The sequence below is a fragment of the Brugia malayi genome, assembly GCF_000002995.4.
Source record: "Brugia malayi strain FR3 genome assembly, contig: Bm_v4_Chr2_contig_001, whole genome shotgun sequence".
NCBI classification, from domain to species: Eukaryota; Metazoa; Nematoda; class Chromadorea; order Rhabditida; family Onchocercidae; genus Brugia; species Brugia malayi.
Genome location: NW_025062476.1, coordinates 7,037,042 through 7,050,374, shown reverse-complemented (window position 1 = coordinate 7,050,374; position 13,333 = coordinate 7,037,042). Strand labels below are relative to the sequence as shown.

The 13,333-nt window shown below is 22.7% G+C and overlaps 1 protein-coding gene across 1 annotated transcript; it reads right to left on the bottom strand.

The window, feature by feature from the left end:
* Positions 1-5,139: 5,139 nt before the first annotated feature.
* On the bottom strand, positions 5,140-10,009 carry Bma-sup-9 (outward rectifier potassium channel homolog twk-23 like; the record flags this gene model as incomplete). Its single annotated transcript, XM_043078726.1, has 7 exons — positions 5,140-5,272; positions 5,745-5,964; positions 6,293-6,457; positions 6,988-7,193; positions 7,959-8,067; positions 9,065-9,236; positions 9,899-10,009. 7 exons carry the CDS (start codon positions 10,007-10,009, stop codon positions 5,140-5,142), a joined length of 1,116 nt encoding a protein of 371 aa, XP_042934660.1.
* Positions 10,010-13,333: the final 3,324 nt, after the last annotated feature.

Here is a 13,333-nt window from a genome sequence, read left to right as displayed (position 1 = left end):
AAGTCTTTTATTCAATTTTATTGGAGAAAAAAAGATAAGAATAGAATATAATACTTTTTAAAATGATTATTTTTCAAATTTTCCATTAATTTTAATGCTGGCTAAAGTTTTAACAAGTAAAACACCGTTAAGTTGATAGTTAATTACCTCATTAACAATATGACAAGGCAAAATACTGATATGTATTCAATATAAAACATCATTAAGTTGGACCAATTAATTACCTCATTAACAATATGATAAAGCAAAATATTGCTATGGGTAAGATTGAAGGATTTAATGATTACATGTCAATAATCCAATAAAAATAATATTAGCTGGAAAGCAGAAAACTAGAGAATTTCATTTAATTTAATCAGTTAAAATGAGAAAGAGTTGAAAAGATAAGAGGAACATCTTTATAATGAATTTATTATCACAATTATCATTACTGTTATCTTATTATTGTCATTGCTTTCATTAACTATTGTTTTTATTCTTGAAACTCAACCACTAGAATTTATTTCTTGCGGATGTTCTTATTCTTTATAAATATAGTAAATGGAAATGAAATAGTTGAAATCAAATTGAGAATAACGAAAAAACTTTTTGTGTCTTTTACTATTTTTCAATTTATCTCTCCCTGAAATCTTATCATTTTTTCTTTTTTGTTCGTTTTTTTACTATTTTTTATTTCAAAGATCTAAGAAAATATTTTTGGAATTGCGGCAATTTATGAATATCTTCGTCATTTCGAAATTTTGACTTTTTTTTCTAACATATTTCAATAATATACTTTGATTTGCTTGATCGCTAGACAATTGTGATCACAAGTGAGCATATCATGATTCGGATGATCTGATAATGACTTGTAAATTTAACTACGATTCAGTTGATTGCTAACAAGTATATCATGACTCAGATGATTGCTAATGAACGTATCATAAATCATGATTCTGATGACGTTCATAATTCTAGTAACAAACCATGTGCTTCATCTTAATATATCTCATAATAAAAAATATCTACCATTATGTTTGAAAATATATCTTATACAGATATTCTGAAATATTATAATTTTATTGTATCGTGAAGTAATATATAAAGCAAATAAACAAAAAAAGAGAGCAGAGATACCATTTTAGAAAAAGTAGACCACTCATACAATTATTTTCGATTCATTTATTAAATTATTTTTTTTGTTAAATAAATTTTTGAGAGAATTAAACTAAAATGCTCTTTATTTCTACCAAATTTGCCATAAATAATCATTGATTAACTGCTAACAAATATCAAAGTTTCAAAGAAATATTTTTCATTGATTTAATTAACTATAACACAATTTAATTGAAAGTAAATATGAATTTTAGCAGTATTATTTAATCATCGAAATCAAAAAATTTCACTTTTATCTACAATTATTGTCGATTATATGTTGAACAGATAATTGCTATGAAAGTTATTCGATACTAACGATTAATGTCAGAATTGAAATTAAACGTAATTATTAATTCAAATAATTCTTTTTTTCAATGAAGTGAATTCTTTGAAAATCTTAAATATTCAACAACTTACCAAACAAGAAAGAATTAAAAGTTAAAATCAGATCTTTTTTTCTAAGAATATTTGATTTACTGAAATGACAGGTCGATAAACAAAAGTTAGACTATTTCAATTGACTTCTTTTTTTTTCATAAATAAATTTAGCAAATGAGAGCGACGAAAATAAATGCATGAAGTGATACAGTAAAAAAAAATTAAGTGACATTGTGACAATATCCATCAATATATTATTATAAAATGCATGACAATATTGTCTCTATTATTATTCCTACTGTTCTGATTATTATGTCAATATTATAAGCATAATAATAATTGTCATTCTTACTGTCATTATCAATATTATTACCTATTTTTAATATACAATTATTATTGCTGTCATTCTCTTTCTTCATATTATGTTATTTATCATTATTGTCATTTTATTATTATTATCACTATTATCATTGTTGTTAGTATTATTTTCTCGTGATATATATTAAGCATAGTTGTAAATGTATTGTAAACTATGGTAGTGTAATTATTGTAATTATTGGTATATATGAAAAAAAAATGCATTAAATGAATTCATCTGTGTTTACTGGTTCATTACACATATATTGCATTTGATTCCCTTATGCTATATGTGTTATTATGACGTCTGTTCAGTGTGTAAGTAACTAATCAAAAAATTTTTAAGTATGATTTAGCAAAATTATGATTAAAAAAAGTTTCTAAGAATTCATTTATTTGAAATGGATGATTTGCACATTAATTTTTAAATGATTGTTTATTTCTAAGTGAGATGAATTTGAACAATGAAAATCACGAGTCATAATGATATCAATTTATTTGAAATAAAATACACTACACATCTGTGCTAAATCTCGAGTTATACAATTGGCGCAATTGTGCAAAAGTTTATGGCCATTATTTACCGTAAAGGTATTTTTTTTTTAATTATTAAAGAATAACAGTAATAATTTGAATTTGATGATAAATAGATAAGTAACTAAAAGTTTCATTAAAATTTGAAACAAGCTAACATTATTTTCTTTTTTTACGGTAAAAATTTCTCAGCAATTTTTCATCTGATTATTGGCCGGAATTTTATCAATTAATGTTAATATCTATTCATGCTGGATTAATACTTTTTCAACAATTCTCTAACATTGAAAACTTCAACAATATTTTTTAGAAAATGAATTCAAATTTGTAAATTTGTTTGAATAATACAAAAGAAAGAACGGGAATGAATGAAAATTAGTATTAATTTAATACAAACAAATATTTTAATAGAATTTTAGAAAGAAACAGATTTTTAGTCATTTAAAGATGAAAATGAATGAAATTTTAAAGAAAATTCACAGAAAAATGAGAAGACTAATTGATATAATTGAAGCTTTTAAAATTAGTAAAATCATCCAAAAAAGAAAAATCAGAAATATAAAACTTTGTAGTCATTTAAATTATTCATCGTTTTTTAATTGTTGCATTTTTGAGAAAAAAAAAGCAAAGGAAAGACAGATAATAGATGAAGTAATTAGTTTTTAGAAATATTGAAAAATTTACGTCATTCTTAAAATAGGGAAAACTGGAAAATCTGAATTGAAGATTTTTTTTAAGAATTAATCTCAAATAATAATAATATATATCACTTTATCATTAATGGTATGTCCTGTAATGCTAGATTTTATTCTATTCAAAGTTCATTCAGCTTTATATCATATTATAGCTAATTTCAAACTGATACAGCTTAGTAAAGTAATGATAACTGAGTAAGAATTATAACCCCAAAACAGTATCTGATATTGAAATTAATAAAAGGTATTATTTCTTTAATTTTTCTGATATTGAATTGATAAAATTTTAACATTTAAGTTATTGTTGAAAGCAATTTCTTGGTGGAAAAAAGAAGGAGGGAAAGAGAGAGAGAGAGGGGGCAAGAGAGTCAAGCAACCTTTTCTAACTTTTTTGTTTCATCAACTTTTGATTTTATTTTCAATTCAAATGCCTACTAAGTTTTGATAGTTTAAAATGAAAATAATCAAATTTCGCCAAAATTTTCCCGGAAAATTTTAAGAATTATTTTAGTTGAATTAAAAGTATGAGATAAATTTAAATGAATAATGCATGCATGTGTCATGAAAATATTTGATGATATTACTAAAATTTCAAATTTTAGGTTTTGAATGAAAAATTAAGCGGAACTCAGATTCAAATTTTCTAGTTCAAGCTCTTTGGAAGTTTTCATGTCTTTTCAAATAAATATTTTTATTTGTCTTATGATATTGTTCGTTTAGTTAAACTCTAAAAATTTATAATGAATTTTTTTTCTATTTTTCTGTCTTCTTAAATTTTTCATTTTGTTATGTTATGTAAATTTTTTTTAATTTAAGAAAATATTGAAGTTATATTCACTAGTTGATAACAATGGTCAATTCTGATATGGTACTCCTATGGTTATTTTCAATTGCTAATAATTAATTAATTGACTAATTAACGATAATTATGTAAGATAATTATGTAAAAATTAGAGTCATAAATAATCATTTAGTAAACAAGTAGCGTTTAATTTTTTTTTAAATTCTGAATAATTTAAATATTTATTGAGAATTAAAAATTTCACAAACGAAATCTAATTTATTTGAAAGCTTTTAGAGCTTTTTTAAAAATTATTCAGCTGCATCTAGCTTTGTTTAGTTAAAGCTAAATGCAGCTCAATATTTTGCTCTTGAATCTTAAAATTTAAAAATACTGTACTATTATGATTTGAACTGCATGATTAGATCATCAAATTATCAGTATGTAAACGCTTGGTAGACAACAGTGATATATTTCCCCTTCTTTTGTATAATTGTATCTAATTTAACAATTATTAAATATTTTCAATAATTTTTTCTTCATTAATTAAATCATTGCATAACAGTGATTGAATAATTTACAAAATTATCACGAAATTCACTATTCTAATTTTTTCTAATAATCAAAAATTTATCATTGCATTTTCTTGATAGGTTGAATATCCTCAAACTAAGTTTATTGTTTATTATTTGCTGTTATGTCTGATAAAACGAATCATGATGAATTTTTTGCTTTCAAACATTTTCAATTCGTTAAATTAATTGTATCACTAAGGAAATAGTATTTGCGTATTATTTATTAAAACAATATTTCAATCTTAATTTACAACATTATTTTCTCATAATCGTTCAATATAGAGGAAATTAAAAGATAAACAAGACGATGATTAACAAACAAACAAAAAAAATTGAAATCTGCTAGGCATAAATTTAGATAACATTGTTACTTGTAGCTTAAATTTAAAATTTTGTTCCATTAATTTACAATAATTAATTGATTAAACAATAATCGATTGTGAATGATATTTGATCAATAACTTAACAATTACTCAAGTAAAATCAGAAAACAAAAGATAGGAAAAAAAAACATTGAATTATTTATAATCCAAAGTGTTGCTAGTTGTATTAGTAATCTCTAATTTTTATAACATTTAATAGCTCAAGAGGAAGAGAAATGTTTATGATACTTTACCTGAATATATCACTCTTAGGTATTTACTGTCTTATTTTCTTGAACTTCGAAAAAAAGAAAAAAATGCTAGCAAATAGTTGTTTTAGAAATTAGCCGACTGGCGGCACTCGTGCCAGGATATTGCTGCTCAAATGTAATTGGTTGTGTCGATGGTTGCATATCGGAATGTGCCAAATGATGATGACTGCGTACCGAATACCTGTAATTAACAAAATATAATAATTACTCCTCGTATCATATCACTCACACCTTATATCATCATATCATACTATTAGTCACATATCACATTAATTAATTAATATCAAATGTGAAATAATTGCACATTATGTCGTTAATTATACATTATGTGAATTAATCACCAGTCATATTAATTAATCAGATATAGTATCAGTTAGTTACATATCATATCAATTAACTACGCATCACACTTAAGGTATAATAATAATTGAAGAAAAAACTCAAAATACATAAATATATCAGGAGCTTTTGTTTCATTTATTTTATTTTTTTATTTTTTTTTTGAATCTTTTTATTTGCACAAATCTGTAAATCAAACTAATTTGAAAATTGGAACAATAAAGTAAAAAAAAAGAAAATTACTTCGTTATAATGCTAACAAGTAACTAATCAATCTATACTTTAAAAAAAAAGATGAAATCTTTTTCTCCAACCTTTGTCGAAGATCAGTTTCCGGATACGGCAGTTGATAGCATGAACATGAACATATTGAAGCATTTTCAAAATCAATTGATCTTGATGTGTCTTTCTCGTGTTCATCATCTTTTTCATCATATTTTTCAAAATTTTCGTGATCAAATGGTTTTTTAATAAATGATAAACGTTTGGATTGGTATGATTTTTGGCCAAGATGTTTTGAGACACGTACAAGTCCTGCAATTTTAAAATTTATTAATGTTAAGTTTAGGATTAAGTTATAATTTTACATATTTTAAGTTATGAATCAACACTTTGATCATTATTATTTTAATTAATCTAAAATATTTTCAAATAGAAAATATTAAAGAAAGCTTAAAAAATTGAAATTACAGATTACTCTTAAAATTTTAGGTATTTGATAATTTAAATTAGATTTTCATATTATTTTTTCATAACATTTAAAAAAGTAACTGAAAAAAGACCCAAGTATTTCAAAATTTAAGTTTTTTTACAAAAAAAAAAAAGAAGCCTCTAGCAGCAAGTTGTGCTTCTTGCTTATCACGTTTTTCATCAGCGGTATTCATTGTTAAAAATCGCAACACCAATAAATTCATTGCTGCTGAGACAACTGTTAAACCAAACATGATAAAGATAAGCGCAAATGTCACATATTCCGGTGAACTTTGTAAAGCGCTATTCTTTTGTAATGCTACATAATCACCAAAACCTGCAAAGATTTCTTTCAAAAACTACTTTTTTTCATATGTTGTTATTATTTTACTAAAGTACTACTACATATATATATAATTTATTGAAAAAATATAAAAAAAAAAAATTTAACAATAGCTTTAATAGGTTAATAATAAATAAAATTCAAAAAAAGAATTAGAAAAAAGTTTTGAATAAAATTTTGCAATAAATTTTGTAAATATAATTTCATTTTAGCATAATGCTAAATGGTTTTCATAAATATACGCGAGACATATTATTATAAGAGAGCTTTAATGGAAAAAGTTTCTTTTTTTCATCGAAAAATTTCCAAAAAATCAAAAATAATTTTTGAGTGTGAATTAAATTAGAAATATTATAGAAATGAAAATAGTAAAGTAAGATTGAAAAATAATTTTTGTTGTAGATATTAGAATTTTTATTATTTTTCCATTAAGCATGTAATTACAAAACAATATGTACCGGTTTTGTACCGGTTATCCGGTTTGTTGTGATAGGAATAATACTGAATATGCAAGCAGAACTAACCGATAGTAGTAAGAGTAATGAAACAGTAATATAAACTATCAAAATATGTCCATTTTTCATAACTTTGAAAGACATAAGCTCCTGAAGCAATGAGGAATGTACCACAGCCCGATGCAACCAAAATCAAATCTAAATGAGTGACAGCTGCCGGTTTTCCGGCTAAACGTTTACACAAACGTAGAAGGATTGCTGCAAACGTATTAATCCTGAAATCTTGTTTCATTTCAAATTAAGCTATTTTAAGAACAATTACTATTGCTTAAATTAAGCATAAATTTAAATTAATTAATTGATAATACTCAAAGAAAATCGAATGAGATAAATTATAATATTCTGCTCTATGTTTTCATTTGATTTTTTCCAAAGAAATGAGTAAAGCGATTTGTATAGCCTAGATTTTGCATATATATAAATAAAAAAAAATTTTAAGAAATAAATTTTGATAATTAAATTAAAAATGTAAGAATTTTGTATTATACATGAAGAAATAGAAACAAATCAAAGAAAAAGTTCAGATCTGGAAATTTTTTTGGGATACAAAAAATTAAAATAATTTTTAAAAAATTTTTTAAAAAAATTTTAATGAAATAATAAATTCATCGATACTTTTCTTCTTCTCTCTCCTTTTTACCCTTTTTCTCTCTCTCTCTCTCTCAGTCTTATTTTATCATTGCTTTCAGTCACAATTTCAACTAATTTCTAATTCATTTATAAATCTGCTCATTCATTTTAACTTTGTAATTTGTTCGAAAGCAAAAAAAGAAAACCAAACTCCAATTTTTGCAATGAATAAATTTTTATGATTTAAATTTATTTCAAATTTTAATTCGTTTTACGTTATTCATTTAATCTAAAAAATTTTTTCAATATTTACCCTTTCTGTTTTCAAGTTCCACATAAAAAAAAAAAGCAAAAAGGACCTTTTTTAACAAATTTGTAAATTTTACAAATTGATTTAAAAAATTTGATACCTTTCACCGATACTTTGAAACATGACAAGTCCCAGTGGAATACCAGCAAGCGCATAAAACATACAAAATGTTTTACCACCAATTGTTGACGGAGTACTGTGTCCATAACCTAAAATTATAATTGAAATTATTAAATTAATGTTTAATTAACTCATATTTTTTGTAAAATTTAGTTTATATTTCCTCCTTGTTATCAATAATTTTTGCATATGTTTAGTTTAGCGATAGAAAAGATAATGAGATTGAAATAATTTTGATTTCAAATACTTATAGCAAAAATATGTAATATTTAAATAGCTGGAGAAATAACTGAAAAAGCCTTAATAAAATGAAATTATTACAAAGGAAAATGAAAAAATGGGTTAAAAATAAAGAGCTACAAAAGCATTTTTTTAAAAAAAATAAAAATTTTAACTTGAGAAAATGATTATTAATTGTTTGGTTTATATTATCAATTACCAAACAATTAGATAATTTTGCCAAAATTGACAAAATTTATTTGAAATTAAGAAAGAGACACAGAAAGGAAAGTTAATGGATGAATACAACGAGCAATTAATCAATTTTTTGCTTTGCGAAATATTTTGTTTTAACATTTATAAATATTATTTTAATTCACTTTTGATAACGAATTATAAGCAATAAGATTAAAATACAAATTTAAATATTTAATACCATTTGTTAACATTGTATAATCATTTCGTAATTTGCATGTGAAATGTAAATTAGATTTAAATTAAAAATTGAAATTTTACTCATTATTCCCATTTTTCCTCCCTTTTCTATCCATTTTAATCAACTAAGCTATTAAATTAAAATTATTCCTTCATCGAATCTTAAATTATTTTTTCATTCAAGCGATCAGCTCAATACAACAATCTGTCTATCATAGCAAATTAACACTAAAAAGGAATTAGAGCAAGAGAAAAATTGAAAGAATTGAAGTAATTAAATTAAAAATTGTTGTTTTTAGTATATATTATTCATATTTTTTCTAACAAAACAAAAAAAGAACGAACATTCTATTATAATCATAAAAATAAAATAAGTAAAAAAAGGACAGAAATTTTTGCAAATGATTTAATAATAATTGATTAATTAATTACCAATAGTAGTGATAACAGTGGTAGCAAAATAGAATGCACCACCAAATTTCCATTGATGACCAGCACGATGAGGTAATGATCTGATAATAATTGATTCCAGTACTCGATAATCTGTGCTACTAATATTGTACTTATCAATTAAACTTTTTCTCACTTTTGATACCAATGCTCTCTGTAAATATTTCGTGATTTCATTAAATTTATGTGACATTGGAATTATTTGTAAGTTTATTCCATTAGTTATCATTCCTGATCAATGATTAAATTCAAAGCAGTGATGCATTTTTCTTTTTGTTCAACTAAAGAAAATTTAAATTTCCTGTATTTAAAAAAAATAAAAAATAGTACAAATCAATAATAGTGCAATTAATATAATAATAATAAAAATGATCTATAATAACAGTGGGAATAAAAATTATACAATATAATAGCAGGAGCAATAATAATGCGAATAATAATAGCATCATTAGTAATATTTGTTATTGTAATGTTAATAATAAGTGCATAATGATGACAATAATTGATAATACTGATAACGCAATATAGCAATCAATTTGATTATATCTTTAAAAAATTATAAACAAAATGTTTATAATAAATTTAGGTTTTTTCCCAAAAAAATGATCAATTTCAATCGTCAATTTTAGAAAAAGAAAAATTGATTAAAATGTGTTCCAAATTTTAAATTCCATTCCTAAGTAATTATATATTGGCTAACATAAGTAAAATTATAATTGCATGCTAATGGTAAACAATCAATTGAATTCTTTTTTTTTGTTTGCAATGATAAATAGGTAAAATCATGTGTCATAAAATTTACACAAATTAATTTACCTGCTGCATTTCGTGATCAGATTCCAATGCATCAAAAACAGCAGCACCAATAACTAAATAAGTTAATGTACAAACAATCAGCGATAGCGTACGAATATTTTGACGTTTCATGCCACATCACCGCCACGTGTATGAATTTTATTTCTTTGCCTACCGGATTGCTTCACCCTTTCCGATTACTGACTGGGAAATTTGTTGAATAGTTTTGTGAATTGCCATAAAGAATCATTGACTTTGTGATATTTTTTCTGGAAATGCTAAAAAATAAATTTTTTTTTTCGTTCAGTTTAATAAACAAATTAATGCAGCAATAATGATGAAAAACGTTAAGTAATTTTTTATCTTTTTTGTATATTTCAACAAAAAAATATAGATAACGTTTTTTTTGTTTTTTTTTTTTCTTTTTTCTGCAAATTAATTGTAATTAAAAGTTAATGACAAACTATATTTAAAGATACTACAAATAATAATAATTTGAAAATTAAATTATAAAATAACAATTAACATCTCAATTATAAAACTTTTATAATTAGTTCATAAAATATTAATTCGTATGTCGTAAATTACTTTGTAATCAGTTCATAAATTATAGAATATTAAGTCATCAATTATTTTATAAACAATCCATAAATTATAAAAAGAATTAAATCATAAATTTATTTGGAAATAGTTCCTAAATTTGTAGATTACTGATTCACTAATTATTTTATAAATAATTATTATACCTTTATTATACCATAAATTATTAAACCATAAATTCTTTTATTATTATTATTATTATAGATAATTATTATACCATAAATTCTTTTATTATCAATTCATAAACTAGAAATTATTTAAATGATTAAATATAAGCATTTATAAATCAGAAGAAAATACTAAATTATAAATATATTAAATTATTTATTATTCACCAATTAATGCAATTAATTAAATTAATGAATTTAAATTTGAAAATTATCGGTAAAATTATCAGTAATGGTCAATTTGACATGAAAAGAAAAGTTTTGCTGAATGAGCAAAGCGAAGGATTATTGAAAGTAGCAAAAGGCTTCGTCTTTTTTTTTTATTTATGTGTTTTGTTTTAAAACTAACGCTGAAAAAGATTGATGACGAAAGAGAGACGAAAGAGAATGAAATAATACTTCAATGATTGTGGTGTAATGGATGAAAAGTGAAGGAAGAAAGAAATAAAGGAAATGACTTTTTTTTTACAAAAATAATTTTAATATTTGTAAGTCATTTGGTAAAGCGAATGAACTGCTCAAAGCCAAGAAGCAAGAAGTATTAGCAAAATATGTTAGCTTTTAAAATATTTGAAGTAGTATTTAAGAAATGAATCAAACTGTCATAAACAGGTACTGATTATTAATTAGTGTTGTTAATTAAATTAATCAAATTAAAAACAAATTGTACTAAATTTTGTAATTTGTAAATTAGATTTAAACATATGCTTGCAAAAATATTCTAAAAAAATAATTAAAATATGAATCAGTTTAAAATATGTTTACACTAATTAATACAACTAAATTAATAAATTTAAAATCAATGTGAACTCAATTTTATGATTTGTAAGTTGTGTTTGAACATATGCCTACAAAAAATTTTTTAAATGTTATTTAAAAATAATCAATTAAAACGTACTAATTAACAATTAATATGATTAAATAAATTAATGAATTTGAAATGAAAGTGAGTTACATTCCTTTTGTTATATTTAATATACTTTGTTATATATTTTATAAATCATATTTAATTTGTATAATTTATATTTAATATTTTAGGTATTTAAGAAATGAATTTAATTATAATAAACGTATTAAGCATCTATGGATGTGAATTAAATTCTAATATGAAACTGAATAATAAAAAAAAGCGACCAGTTTGTCTTTTAGTCCTTATTTCTTTGTTTGGAAAATATTTTTAACTTAAATTCAATGCAGCACACAGTAAATATTATTAATATATAAATGAACTAAGAAAACTTTGAAAAGAATTGAATTGTACTAATAAAATAGTTTTAAAATTATTGGATTTAATAAAAGAAAGCAAAACAAAACAAAAAGAAAAAATCAATACAGACATAATATGCTTCATCATTACTACTTATTGAAAATTGGGATTGGTATGTTTAATAGATTCGAAAACGAAAAATAATCATCAAAAAAAGAAAAACGATCGTCAGAAATTTAACAATTGGAAAATTCCTGAGATTGAAAAAAAAAAAACTTTTTGTTAAATTTGAAAAATAATCAAAAACTGTCAGAAATAAAGTATTCATTGCATGAATAACACAGTGATATTAATTAAATTCATTTATGAACTGATATAATAATACAAATGCAATAAAAATTTGTATATTTTCGTGAAAAATATGAGTTAGTAGTATGCTATGATCGAATTTCTATAAAATTATTAACAAAGTAAACTGACTTTATTGCTTTAAAAAATTTTAATTAAAAGACTTCAAATTTAGAACAAAATTTTTATCATTTTTCATAATTAAAATGATATGAGAGAAATTGTCAAAAAAAAAGTGCGAATGACATATAATTTGCAAAATAAAATTTAACTTTTAAAAAAAGTGAAAAAATATCGATGTTGGAATTTCTCTTTAATTATTATAAAACCAAATAATACATTTAAAGCACCAACAAATTCTAAATTCGTTGAATTATCATTCACTAATTAAAACTTTGACTTCTGCTTCGCCAAATTTCCTTTCTATTCCTTCTTTTCAATTTCAGTTATCTATTTTCTCTCTGTCTCTGCTTCTCTCTCCCCTTATCCATCAAAACTTGTAATAATAATTTTATAATAAAACAATAAAAATAATAATAGATAACATATAGTAATAATAGCAATATTTGACTATGATTAGTTGATGAGATTTTTTCAATTGCCATTTTTCAATGTTTAATTTTCATGGTATTTTATGCAAACCATCAATTTAATTTTAAATTGACAAATTGTTTTACGATTTTTTGTTTTTTTTTTAAAAAAAAATGAAAAACAATTAAAATGCTACAATTGAAATAGATTGGTCCAATTTTGAAAAATAACTGCAAAATTTGCTTGCAGATACAATCAAATTGCAAAAATTTTTGAAATTTTTTGTCATTTTTTTATTTTTATTTTTTACAACAATTTTTTTAATAAATATCAAATAGTTAGCAGCAAAGAAATTAATAATAATCTTTAACTTAGTAAAAATCTATCTGCAACAATTCGGTTTTTCATTTTGACAATTCAAAATCATAAATATTGTAAACAAATAATATTCAGGAAGCTAATTGCAGTTCAAAAAATTATATATTCAATCCAATATTTTAATATTTCAAAAACTATATGAATAAGCAGAAAAAATCATACATAATTTGAGATTTCATTATTTTTTTTATTCGCTTTAATTAACTAAAATTTTGATAATTTGTA